The following is a 14,257-nucleotide window of genomic DNA, read 5'->3' as shown; positions in this document are numbered from 1 at the left end:
TTCAGCTGTTGAAGATGATGTGTTATCAAGCAGAGAGACAGAGAGCCTCATTCCATGACTATAATCTCTCCCCTCCAGGGGTTATAGGATTATAACTTTTTTAAATGTATAAATTATACCTGGCCTGTACAGCTATTTCCCACCCAACTCATCTTGCAAATTCAGCTGATTCTCAACACAACTAGAGTGCAATTTTGGCGTCTTGGAAAATTGACATGTAATTTCAGAGTGTAGCCCTGTTCATGACACAATTTGTCTTTCATGTCTTAAATTTAGTCTGCACTGTGCCAAGTTGAATGTACTCTACAGGTTTTAAAAAAGATTTTAGTTTAAGTTACCTTCCTCCTTTTGTGTGTGTTTTCTTGTTTTAGGGAACATGGAACAAGGTTGGACTTTAGATTTGCTATTTTAAGTTTTACCACTTATAACACTATGTGTCCCACTGTGTCTATCAGGGGAGCACTTAAAGACTCCTGGAAAATACATCAGGGCTAAAAACTATTTGTAAGGTTTCTGAAGTGTGCTTCTTAAAATCATTTGGGCACTGACATCTTGAAACTGCATAACTAGACATTTCAGTTTCAACCAGGCTGCTTAACTGTTAATCTGAAATGCCTGTTGCCAGGTCATTTTTAGTTAAATACTATATATTAACAAGTAAACCTAAGTTTACATAAAAGAGTTGGTTTGGCAAAGGAACATTTTTATGTGTTGTTCCTAATTCTATATACAATATATAGTTTGATGGGGTGAAAATATCCTGCTTCATTCCGGTTAGCCTACTAGCTAGCACAAAAATCTGACAGTTAATTTATCATCTCTAACATAGCAAAAGGAACTAGAAGGGTCTAGAATTAAATTTAATTTCTTATTCTTGCATTATCAGTACTATATCAATGACCTAAATTTAGCCTTTGGAAATTGAGAAAATGTGAAGTAACTTAAAACAGCTAGATAATTAAGTAAAACACACTGATGCACATGAGATAGGAATTAGTTCATTTTGGCACCCATCCCTGAGGTGTGGTTTAAAACTGTTCTACACTGAGTTGTACACTATAATTTATTTCTGGTTTAGTCTAGAAATACTGGGAAGTTTACTCCAAACCTTTTATATTAAATGAATCTTTTCTTTTTTTGCCTTGTTTGCAAGAGTCACTAGTATATTCATGAAATAAAATGGTTTCTTTTGTTGGCTTTAGTCCATGATTTTTGTAATTAGATCTACTTTTTACCTATTACTCTCAGTTCTTCCTTAGAGGATTGAAAAGAATCAGCAGTTTCATTTAGAAAGTTATATCAGTGATATGGTAAAGAGAGCTCAAATCTTTGGTTCTTCTAGAGCTTTTGGCAGGATTTAGGGGAAAGTTAGGGTTTGGGAGCCATTCATCAGATAGTGTAGGAACTCTGAAGTTCTTTATTAGGATGTGTTGGTGGCAAAAATAACTTTTTAGCAAAGTTTTCTATACAGATATTTGTATTATGAAATTTGGAGCCATTGTCAGAAGTTTCAGACCCTAATTGGCTTATTTTTCTATTTCCTTAACTACTGTAATTTCCACTTTTTGTAATAATTTTGATTTAAAGGGTGAATTTATTTATTTATTTTTTTATTAACAGCCAGAAATCCTTGCTGTTGCAGTCTGTAGTCCTTAAAGCAATTACGTTGCTTTTAGGACTAATCAAAAAAAAAAAAGAAGAAGCACTCCAAAATTCAAGATGAAATTTTTGTGTGCAGCAAGATAGGTTATTTTACTAAGAAACAAAATCCTGCAGCATTTGTGATGAAGACAAGAGTTTTCTAAATGAAAACATCTTTGTCATTACCTGCCTAATGGGTGCATGTGCTTAGATATTTGTATTTTACTTCTGACTGAAAACTGGTTTCCTTGGAATTATACATAAATCAAGCAGATTTTTTTTTCTCTTTTGTCTGTATATGGTAGTTTTGTTCCTGTAAGTAAATAAAGTATGATGGGTATCGGTGCTGAGCATTGCTGTGTAACAGTGCAATTGTAACTAACTAGCATGTAGCTCAAAATATAATTACCTTTTTATATCTTAATAATTTTTTTAATTTCTAATTTTAAACCTTTTGCAAAGTTTACCAAGAATTACATTGAAAATTTTTAAAAGGAACTGCTCTTTGGTTCTGCTACAGTGGGTCGGTGGAACAGAACATTTACTCTTTGTAAATGAACATTTTCAGTCTCTAATAGGACCCTGATACAATGCTATTTCAATTTGCAGTATCCCCTTTGGGTGGATTTTATTTTTATGTTCCTCTGAATTGTCTTGTTAAAATGGTTTAGAAGAAAAACTCAGTGAAATAAAAGAATAATATTTATTCATGGTGATCAATTAAATTATTTGCATAATTTAAGGTTACTGACTCACTACTGTGTGTGTAACTCTAAATTTGACATGAGATGACATAAGAGTCTGAATCTACCTGTGGAATACATTGGCTTAATTTCAGTGTGGGAAGATACATTCAAAGATAATTGGTTTGGGGAAGACGCCATATAGTTTTAATTTAACCTGCATGCTGTAAATGTATGTGTTTAAATAAAGAGAGAAAAAAACACTGAAATTTAGTGACTTTATTAAAACTTTGAAATGAAGTATTTCTTGTTCTGTTTTAGTAAGACCAAGTTACTTTTCATATTGGCATGATGGCAGTTGTATGCAGACTACTTGTTAATATCTTTATGTTCATTTTCTGAAATTTTACTGTAGCAGATGTTAAATATCTCTAGTCTCCGGAGTTATGACCTAGAAATGGATTGTGCCATCGATTTTTCCTGTTTCACTTCAGTACACTTTCCATTACAAAATCCATTTGTACCTTAACTCACTTTATTGGGTTTCAAGCTTGAATGTGGCCTGAAATTTTAGTTTTTAAATTATTAGTGGACATACAGATCCAACAGGAACACCAAATTTTAAAAGAGGAACGTGATTTCTTCCTCTAAATTATCTTGTCTTTTTATCTAGAGAAACAGATAGTGACAAGAAAGATAAATATGCTTTTTGTACATTGTTAGGTACTCAGTGTCAAAAACTGTAGGGAGTGTAGGTTATGGCTTTTCCTAAGTCAGTCATCAAAAGCATCATGCAGTGCTACCCATTTTAAAACAAATTATGGAGGTAAGTCTGTATATTTAGGAAAGTGTTGAATAAAAAGAGTCCAAAATTTTGTAAATTTGCATATTGAGAGGTATAATTGGGGAAGGGATTGTTAACAGGGTTTCTAAATGAATGGTTCACAGAATAATGACTTTTCCAAAATGTTCATAGGAAAAGCAAACTAAATAGCTTGTTTATCAAAGCATTTAGTAAACTGTAAAGTGCTTTATGAATGTGAGTTGTTATTATAACACCCTTTAATTATAGCCCAAGCTGACAACTAATTCAAACATTAAATGGGATACAGGGAGAGAAACTGTAGGGGAAAAAACACTCCAGCAAAAATGTACTAACCTGCTACCAGAGAAGGTTAAAAGGGGAAATTAACAGACTTCTGCATACAAACTGCCCCAAACTGACTACACCATAATAATGGGCAGTTGGTGACCAGTCCACTATGGCCTGCTGACCAGGACAGCTAGGAGATCAAACAGCAGTTGATCACTTAGAGCAGATGGTCTTAACCTTCTTTGTCTCCTGGACCCCTTTTTTGAATAATGTTTTTAAATGCATAAAATAAGGTTAAAAGGAAACCAATGATGCTGAAATACAGTTACTGAAATATTTTAAACAAGATCATAGACCAGGGGTTAAGAAAAGGTGACCCATTTAGGTGCTTGAAGTTTCAGTTTCTCAGTTCAAGAAGGGTAACCAACAAAATCCCTTTTAGGATCTTATTCTAGAAGTAGGATTTAAAGCTGCGTCTTCTGGCTCAAAAACTGGCTCTTAGAGGCAGCAAAGTGGCAAAGTGGATAGAGCTGCATACCTGAAAACAGGAAGTCTTGAGTTCAAATTCTGCCTCAAGCACTTACTAACTGACTGGATGAGTCTCAACCCTCTGTGCCTCAGTTTCCTCATCTGTAAGAAGAAAATAGCACCTTTCTCACATGATTGTCCCAAGGATCCAGTGAAATAACATTTGTTAAGTGCTTAGCACAGTGCCTGGCACATACTAAGTGCTCTATAAATGTTAGCCGCTATTATAGAAAATCCCACACATAATTCCTGGGAACACCTAAGCGCCCACACCCCCTTTCACAGTCCAACTAAAATTATTGGATAAAAACAGGTAGTCATGAAAGTACATAAATCTAGGTTATTTTTTACATGTTTAGAATGATTTTAGAATTTAGAATGTTTTTCAATTTTATGATCCTCTTTGTTGAGACTGATATGAGGACCCAGGGTGCTTGGAGAAGGAAAGATAAGAATTATGAAATGGTGGAATGGTAAAGAGTCAAATTTTTAGTCCATCTTCCCTCAGCTATTAGTTACACTTTATGTACTGTACTTAACCCACCTCTATGTAAAGTACTTGTATATAGTATTTATGTTTGTATCTTTAGTGACACTGTAAGCTTTCAAATTTTCAGTTTCAATAAAACAATTAGCTGATCCCTTTTGTCCATTGTGTTGCAATCAGATTGCATTACTACTTCCTAAGTTCATCACTGCCATCTCCCTTTTTGCACTCATGTTTTTGCCTCCTTTGCCAAAAAAAAAACAAAACAACCATTGCTTCTTCACCTTTGCTTTTTGAAGAAGGCTTTTCTTTTTATTTGAGGCTTTGCTCAGTTGTTGTCTCCTCTCAAACCTTCCCAGATTTCTCCCACTTGTAAGTGTTGTATTCCTCAAATTTTCCTAGATTATTTTCAACTTTCTTATATTCTTTCACTCTTTACTTTGCATTTATTATACTTATTTCTGTAAATGTTGGGTAGGGACTCTTGTGTTTTCACCATTGTATCCCCCAAAAACACAATGAACACATGGTGAGCATTTAATAATATTTGAATGGACCCAGCATTATAAGAGGATGTTCATTGCACAGGGAAGGGATACATTCAGAAATTAATATATCTTTTATACCACTTCTGGTGTGTAATCACTGTCAGTGCTATGTTCTACCCCATCTTTAGCCCATCTATTTCTTCCTATTACTCTTTGAATCATTCACAATTTCAATTCTCTTAGGAGATTGTGGTGAAGCATTCTTGCTCCAGTATGGGTTGGATGAAAGATCATCTTTTTGTAAGCCATTGCTTAAATATTGCTCTAGCCAAGTGAGTTTGGGCAAGTCATTCAGCCCCTTTAGGTAGACTTGAGTTATCTAATCTACTTTTTAAGTCCTTAATACTTTTTAAAAAAATGTTTGGTTTTGGCCAAGACCTAATGGTTTCACTGGTGTAGAGAATTCTGGTTCTCTGTACCCTCAACCAATGCCAAGTAAGTCTTAGAGAAATACCTGGCGCACTGAGAATTTAAATGAGTTGCCTAGGATCCCACAACCAATTAGATATCAGGGACAGGTCTTTCTGGCTCCACAGCTATCTCTCCATCTTCTATTCCATGATGCTTCCAAAGATTTTAAGTATCCATCCCTAATATGGAGGATTTTTGAATCTCAGTAGAAATAATACTGAAATGACAGAACTGGAATGGACCTAAGGGAATATAAAATAACCCCTCTTGCCCCATTTTATAGATTAGAAAACTCAGGCCCATCTAGAAAAGGTTGAGTGACTTGTCTAAAGTCATCTTGCTAATTAGTGGCAATAAGGTTTCCCATCTAGCCCAGAGCTGTGGTTGTACATAGCAGCATTGAGGCTTAAAGAAAGGAGCATTTAATCCATTTAGTTTCTCTCAGGATAATTCAGAATAACAGCAGCTCAAAGGTCATGTAGACCATCCCATACTTGACCAAGAATCCCCTTAGTAAGATTCCCAACTAGTAGTAGTCCAAGCGTCGTTTCCTCATAGTCTTGACTCCTGGTTCTAAGCAAACATTTCTATTTCCTACACAATATCTTCAAGATACTTGAAAACGGCTCCCATGGTGTATAGTTTCTCAAGGCCATTCGTCATCTTCATTTTCCTCTGGAATCTTTCTGTCATTATACTTCCGAAAATGTGGCACTAAAATTGAAAATACTCCAGATGTGGGGCAGCTAGATGGTGCAGTGGATAGAACACCGGCCCTGGAGTCAGGAGTACCTGAGTTCAAATTCAGCCTCAGACACTTAACACTTACTAGCTGTGTGACCCTGGGCAAGTCACTTAACCCCAATTGCCTCACTAAAAAAAAAGAAAGAAAGAAAGAAAGAAAGAAAGAAAATACTCCAGATGTGAGCCAACCAGAGAAGAATATATGAGAAATATCAGCTCCTATGTTCTAATCATTATGCCTCTCTTAATAGAACCTAACATCACCACAGCTCTTTTGCCTACTATGTCACACTAATGATTTGCTGTCCACTAAAACCCCCCAGATGTCACTGAAACAAACTATCTAATCAAACTTCTCTTGTGCTGTACTTGTGAAGTTGTTTAAAAAAAAAAATCCAAGTGTAGGATTTGGCCTGTCACTCTAACTTGTTGGTATCTTTTTTTTTTTTTTTTTTTGGTGAGGCAATTGGGGTTAAGTGACTTGCCCAGGATCACACAGCTAGTAAGTGTTAAGTGTCTGAGGTCAGATTTGAACTCAGGTCCTCCTGACTCCAGGGCCGGTACTCTATCCACTGAGCCATCTAGCTGCCCCTTTGTTGGTATCTTTTGAATCACAATTCTGTTGTCCAATAGGTTAGCTCTCCTTGTCTCATCCACAAATGCGATAGTCATTCCATCTATGGTTTGATCTGAATTGTTGATTAAAAGGAAAAAGAAGTATGAGCATAGGGCCAAGGACAAATCCCTGGGGACACTACTTCAGCCCTTCTTCCAAGCCCTAGTCACCTAACCAGTTCCAAATATAATATTTAAAAGTTTTCATTCCAGGTTTGAAAGAGTTCCTTATTTAACAAATATGGTAGGAAAAGACAGTCAAGGCACGTAAAAAGTCATGGAGCAAGATCTTTGCTGGGATGGAAGAGGGGATTTTTCTCCCTTTCAGTCAGACAATCTAGCAGCAAATATCTAGGACATTGCCCATCCAAAATGGACCAGTTATTTGAGAGAGTTTCGGGTCCAGCTAAGCAAGCAGAGACACTCCAGATAGAAGGAAGCAATTTCAAGGAATGTGACCCATGGCAGCATAGAAAAGACAATGATGAGTTGATTTGCAGAGAGCATTTCCCAAGGAGAGAAAGGACTTCTGTGCCTTGCAGTAGCCCCACGATCATGGTGTGACTTGACACACATTTCCCACAGGCTCACCTCACTACAATAGCGCATTAAATTTATTTCCAGGGCAGCTAAGTGGCGCAGTGGATAGAGCACTGGCCCTGGAGTCAGGAGGACCTGAATTCAAATCTGAACTCAAACACTTAACACTTACTAGTTGTGTGACCCTGGGCAAGTCACTTAACCCCAATTGCCTCACCAAAAAAAAAAAATTATTTCTACTCTTCCCACTGTTGCTGTATTTGTGAGAATGTATATCAGATTTCTAGGTGAAGTAATATTTTGTAGTCTGATACACTCAGGCCATTACCTTAATAAACTAGACTCTACCCTTAATAAACTAGACTTTGTCTCTGGGACATTCAGTCTGAAACATGAGCTTTTGACTTATTTTGCCCAGACCTAGGCCTCCTTGCCACTTCCCTGACCACTCTACATCACGCCACTGTGCATTTTCTGCTTACAACTCCAGCACACAATCACACACTTTCTAGCTCCCTTTTATGTTTTATCTTCCCCTAGTAGAATATAAGCTTGTTGAGAGAAGGGATTGTCTTTCTTGTATTTGCTTCTCTAATATTTCATGCAGTGCCTGGCATATAGTAAATGTTTAATAAATGCTTTATCTCCTGTTCTTCCTATGCTGTCTTAGTAAATACTTTCTGCTTAGAGCTAATTGTGTCTAATGGCTGAGAGCCTACACTGGTGAGGTCTCGTGAGCACCAGTGTTTGGAATGCAGATCTCCAGGGTTATCCCAAGAACCCAAGAATAGTTGCCTACAAGTTCAATAATACTTACTTGGTTGAATGATTAAGTACTAGTGTCTGCTGTATTATAGTATCCATTGTTTGTATGAGCAGTGTGGATTTTGCATTGTGCCTAGTAGTTCACGTTGAACACACTGAGCTACTCTCCAAACTTTCATTTGTAGGTTTGCTCCCTAGAATTGGGGTATGTGTGTGTGACTCTCATGGATTCTAGGGGTAACTGGTTACCAGTTCTGAATTTTTGTGATTCCGAGGGGGAATGTGGGGGAAGTCAGCACCACTCCTTTTCTCCCTTTGACCTTCGCTGGATGGTCTCTCCCCTGACAATATCATGAATCTGCTTCATCACCCATCTCCCCCACTCTTTTGGGAGAGCCTCAGAAGTGTCCCTGTGACATTCTTCTGCACTCTAACTTATTACAGGTCAGGATTCCCTTCCGCCTGGACGGAATATTTTTCATCTTGGTTTTCACTGTCAATGAGTCAGTAAGTGCAGTCCTGTAAGAATGCAAACAACCAACCCTGACCAAAGATATGGAACTTCCTGTTCCAAAGGGAGTTAGGTATTTTAATGACCTTTAGTCACTTTATTCACATTTAATTTGATGTTGAGATACTAACATGACAAATATGAAATGTTTAGTTTTCCCTGCATGTGCACTTTGAAACCATAGCAACCATTTTTAAATGATTTAAGCAATTCATTTTACGCCTACTTAGAGTTATGAGCTATTTAAAAGGGCTAAGAAAGGAGTGTAACACAGCAGAGCAATACCAAATAAATGTCCATTGTCCCTTGGGAGATAGAGAAGATACTATCAGAATGAACTGCAGAAAACACCCACATTAACCTCTAGGGTACATTATCCTCCTGTTAAATGGGGAATTATGCATACTGCTTTTCTTAAAGTAACTGGAATTTTGCAACCCCCCCCCCACACACACACACACATGTTGCTTCAAAAATGCATTTTTATTTTATACAGATGTGGGCGAATTAGATTGAACAAAAGAAACATGGCCAAGGAGATGGATCTCGGACTCTAAAGGCTGTTTTTGCTTCTAGCAGTTGCAGTGACAAATGGAAATGTGATCTCCTGTCCTTCACCAACTTCTGTCACATTAAGAAATGTGAAGTGCATTGCAATGGCCCATCCATTTTGACCTGCCTAAAATTTCTTACCTCAACTCCTAGTATATTTTCTACTGTAGCTATCTTTTCTTTGGACATTTATAGATTTATTCTGTGCCAGCATAGAATGGAATCAGGTTATGTATGGAATGCTTGGTCTCTGAAATATTTCTTCAAAGTTCTTATTTTACATTTTATATTTGGAACTTCGGCCATTTTTTCCTTTAATCTCCCATAAGTTTTTTGTTTGTTTTGTTTTGCTTTTGGTAAGGCAATTGGGGTTAAGTGACTTGCCCAGGGTCACACAACTAGTAAGTCTCAAGTGTCTGAGACCAGATTTGAACTCAGGTCCTCTTGAATCCAAGGCTGGCGCTCTATCCGCTGCACCACCTAGCTGCCCTCTCTCCCATAAATTTTTGTGTAGAGGGGAAGGGGGGCAATGAGGGTTAAGTGACTTGCCCAGGGTCACACAGCTAAGTAAGTGATACCTTTTTTTTTTTTTTTTGCGGGGCAATGGGGGTTAAGTGACTTGCCCAAGGTCACACAGCTAGTAAGTGTCAAGTGTCTGAGGCTGGATTTGAACTCAGGAACTCCTGAATCCAGGGCAGGTGTTTTATCCACTGCACCATCTAGCTGCCCCAGTGATACCTTTTTAATAATATACTCTAGTAATGACTTAATTTAGGAGAAAATGAGGAGAGTGGGGAGGAAATAGACCATCTTGTTAATTTAATATTTTGGAAACTAATAAGAATAGAACAATACCTAACATGTATACAGTGCCTACCATCCCTATTGACATCTCCTCTTGTGAACAGTAACAAAGTTCTGTTGACTGCTCTCCCTGTATGATGTTGCCGCTCTTGCACTGTGCCAAGCGCTTTACAAATGTTGTCTCATTTGACTCTCACAACAACCCTGGGAGGTAGGTGCTGTTATTATCCCCATTTTGCAGAAAAGGAAGCTGAGGCAAACAGAGGGTAAGTGATTTGTTCAGGGTCACCCAGATAGGAAGTGTCTGAAGCAGGATTTGAACTCAGGTCTTCCTGACTCCAGGCCCAGTGTTCCATCTACTATGCTACCTAAACAAGTAAAGCATTTTTTACATATATATATGTATGTGTGTGGATGGATGGATATTTATATATATACACATATATACATATATGTGTCTATGTATGTGTGTGTGTATATATATATATATATATCAATAAGTTATCTTTTCAGTTACAATAACTATGTGTATGTGTTTATTCATCTACACCTCTATTTGGGAGAACCCTTTTTTCAATGAGCAAAGTCTAAATTATAGAGTCTATGAAACGGATGGCAATTTATTATCCCCTTTGTGACTGAATCATGTAATTTCTGAGCCAGAAGGACCTTTGAAGATCAAGTCTAGTTCTTAACCTTGTTTGTGTCAAGGACCCCTCTGGAAGTCTGGTGAAGCCTGAAGACCTCTTCTCAGAATCATGTTTTGTGGCCTACATTCGTAATTGAGGAAACGCTAAATTTCAGTTAGAGGCTGGTGAAAATAACAAGGTCATTTTTCCCCACCCAAGTTTGCTGACCTCTTGAAATCTCTTCCACAGAGCTCTTGGAAGTCTCCTACTGGATAACTCAGTTTGGGCATCCCTGCCCTACTCATCCACCCCCACCCCACCCCCACTGCTCACTCTTAATTAGGCAATTTCTAAAATACACTGAAACATGAAAGATGTTGGTGCATGACACACCTCTGGAGCCAATCTACTATATGCTCCCTTTGGTGGAGGGCAACGGGGGGGGGGGGGGCTGCACAACAATATTGCTCCCCTTTGGCATTTCCTCTAGTGAACAGTAGAAAGTTTTGTGGACTACTATCCCTGTGCGATGCTGCCATTCCTCACCCAAACATTCCTGCACTACAGAAAGATCTTTAGCTCTGTCCAATTCACTTCTCACATGGGTCACACTCTGATCTTCTGAAGAGAAGAAAAGGAAAGAGGAAGCCCATGGACACTCATTTGCTTTTGGCCTGTTTGTACTTATTATCCATCCTTTGTTTTGAAGAGGACCAGTGGCATCATTCTGTGATGTCTTGACTTTCAAGTGACTTGGATTTAAGTGAAGCAGACCTGCACAGAGTCTCATAAATTCTGTCAGAATTTATAAGCACCGTTCACTCTCTCTTCCGGAGTGATTGAAGTCCTGTGGCAAGACGAAAGTTGGGATAACTGGCCATGACCCGGGATGCAGTTTTTGAGGTCTGCCTGAGCTCTAAGTGATCCACAGTGCCTGCTTCAGCCACCTTCATAGCCATCTTCTCATCCACCCATTCCGCTGGGGAAGTCTCCACATGCTTGGGGTAAACATCCCTCTAACTCACTGATGGGTCTGAGACCTGTTACCTTCAACCTGCTTTAGCCCGTCTGCTGAGACGGTTTTACTGGGGTGTGGCTGCTGCACACGCTACAGCTTCTTGGAGCCACAGGTGAGGGTTAGGTGAAAGGTGGACACTAAAGGTGGATGAGCAGCCCTGAAAAGGACTCGCAAACCCTCACACCAGAGGTCCTAGCCCTCCCTGAACACCCCATTATATTGTACTTATATTATGTAATTGGAGGATGATCTGAGGTCGATTTGGAGAAATGATCCATCAATCAGTCAATCAAAAAGTATATACTATGCGGCAGCTAGATGGCGCAGTGGTAAAGCACCGGCCCTGGATTCAGGAGTACCTAAGTTCAAATCCGGCCTCAGACACTTGACACTAGCTGTGTGACCCTGGACAAGTCACTTAACCCTCACTGCCCTGCAAAAAAACCAAAAAACCAACCAAACAAACAAAAAATGTATTTACTATGTGACAGGTAGGGTACTAAGCACTGAGGATACCCAAACAAGGCAAAAACCAGGCCTTTGCCTTCTGGGGGCTTGCATTTTTTTTTTTTTGGTGGTTTTTTTACAGGGCAATGAGGGTTAAGTGACTTGCCCGGGATCACACAGCTAGTAAGTGTCAAGTGTCTGAGGCTGAATTTGAACTCAGGTTCTCCTGAATCCAGGGCCGGTGCTCTATCCACTGCGCCCCGGGCTTGCATTCTAATGGGAAAGACAATGTGCAAATAGCCACATACATACAAGACAGAAACAGGGGACAATAATCCCAGAGGGGATTGGAAGAGAAGCTGTCCCAGGCTCTGCATAAAGCTTATTTACAATTATGTAAGTCTAGAAATCTTCTTCCCAGTAGAGTTTACATGAAGTTCTGAATGAACTACAAAATGTACTATCTTCAAATTAGCTCAAAATGAGCTTAATTTCCTACCAATTATACCTATTTCAAAATGAACTTTAGGCTTCCTTGGGAGACAGAGTTCTCCATCCCTGAAAGCCTTTAAGCACACACTGGATGACCACTTACTGAGGCATCTTAGAGGAAATTTCTGTTTCCTAGTTTCTTTTGCTAGATCATCCATCTTCTGTCCCCTAAATCTGAGTGAACTCAAAGCTCTGTCTTGAGTCCTCATGTCTTCTTTATATGCCAGTGTGGGGATTTCCAAAACAATCCAATCTGCATGAAAAACCACTGAGGCAGACATCTGAGCCAATGGCACTTTAGCAAAGGGTCCACAGCTCCTTCTAATGGGAAGTGGGCCTCAGATCTTCCTCATGATCTGAGATGTCCCCTTCCCCCAGGGCCTTAGTTTTATAGTGCTTGATACCCAGACAATACAGGTGGAGCAGACCAAAACCACAGAGTCTTATTGGTGGAGAGACCTTGCCCCAGATGGTGTATACAAAATACAGAGTCCCATTGTTTGACAAACAGGCTAGTAAGCAGACATTAACAGATCTATCTTGACTTTTCAGGAGGTCCTACCATGAGCACACCCATGGGTTGGGCTGATAAACAGATGTCAAAACATCTACATGGGCTGATGGGCTGGTAGAAAGGTAGGCTGTAGGCAAGCAACCGGGGTCACTCATTGGCCAAGTGCTCATGGTCATCTCCCCATGTTGGACAATAGAGAGATAACAAGGGACAGAGGGGAAACAAAAATATCTGGGGGAAGGGAGGGCTTTCCATATAATTGAGTCACCACTGCCATAGTGGGCTTGGTCACCATAACAAGGAAAACCAAGGGTGGAGGTCCTCTGGTTAGCTTCCTGTGATTAAGCAAGTGAACTTACAATCTGCAGTTCACAGCTCTGAGGCCCACTGTCAGAATTTATAAGCACCACCCCTATGGAATCATATCAAGCTAATTTCATCCATTCATAGAAATTGTTTCCATCTCTTTTTAGATGAGCTCCAAATCTATGTATCCAGCCTTAATCTCTTTCCAGAATTATTTTCATACCATCAACATATAAAACAAAAATCTTCCCCTCTAAGCCTGCTTCTCCTCCAAATTTCCCTATTTCTGTTGAGGACATAAACTTCTTCCTGTTTCTATTTTTAACCTCTTCTTTGGCTCTTCTCTATCTTTCACCCCTTCCTCCTGTACACAACTAATCAATTGCTAAATTCACTTGTTGCTACCTACCTCTTGGGGCAGCTAGGTGACACAGTAGATAGAGCACTGGCCTTGGAGTCAGTTCAAATCCCGTCTTAGATATATAACACTTACTAGTTTTGTTACCCTGGGCGAGTAAATTAACCCTGATTGCCTCAAACATCTGGGGCCATCTCCAGTCATCCTGATTGGACCCAGATAGCTCTGGAAAATAGAGTGAGGCCGGTGACTTTGCACAGCCCTCCCTCACTTAAATCCAATTCACTGCAAGTCATGACATTACTTCCTGATGCCTTGGTCCTCTTAGAGAATGAAGGACAAACAACAATAACAATTTCTCACTTGGATTATTACAATGGCCTCCTCCCAATTGATCTCCCTGTCTCTGTTTTCTCCCCTCTCCAATCTATCTTCCACACAGCTGCCAAAATAACCTTCTTAAGGCACAGGTCTGATTGTGTCATTCCCCAGCTCAAGAATCTTCAGTGACTCCCAATTGCTTTGAGAATAAAATGAGTTCCCAAGCCTAGAGTTTGGAACCCTGCAAATT

The 14,257-nt window shown here is 39.2% G+C and overlaps 1 protein-coding gene across 1 annotated transcript in view; it reads left to right on the top strand.

Moving 5' to 3' along the window:
• KIF5B (kinesin family member 5B) overlaps nucleotides 1-4,090 on the top strand; it is a 70,521-nt gene extending 66,431 nt beyond the window's left edge. Inside the window, exon 26 of the mRNA XM_043965182.1 lies at nucleotides 6-4,090. Within this exon, the coding sequence (XP_043821117.1) occupies nucleotides 6-12 (7 nt within the window). The 3' untranslated portion in view covers nucleotides 13-4,090. The remainder of the gene's footprint in view (nucleotides 1-5) is intronic.
• Nucleotides 4,091-14,257: the final 10,167 nt, after the last annotated feature.

Source organism: Dromiciops gliroides, chromosome 5 (genome assembly GCF_019393635.1).
Source record: "Dromiciops gliroides isolate mDroGli1 chromosome 5, mDroGli1.pri, whole genome shotgun sequence".
Classification (NCBI taxonomy): domain Eukaryota; kingdom Metazoa; phylum Chordata; class Mammalia; order Microbiotheria; family Microbiotheriidae; genus Dromiciops; species Dromiciops gliroides.
This window is presented reverse-complemented; position numbering and strand designations above follow the sequence as displayed.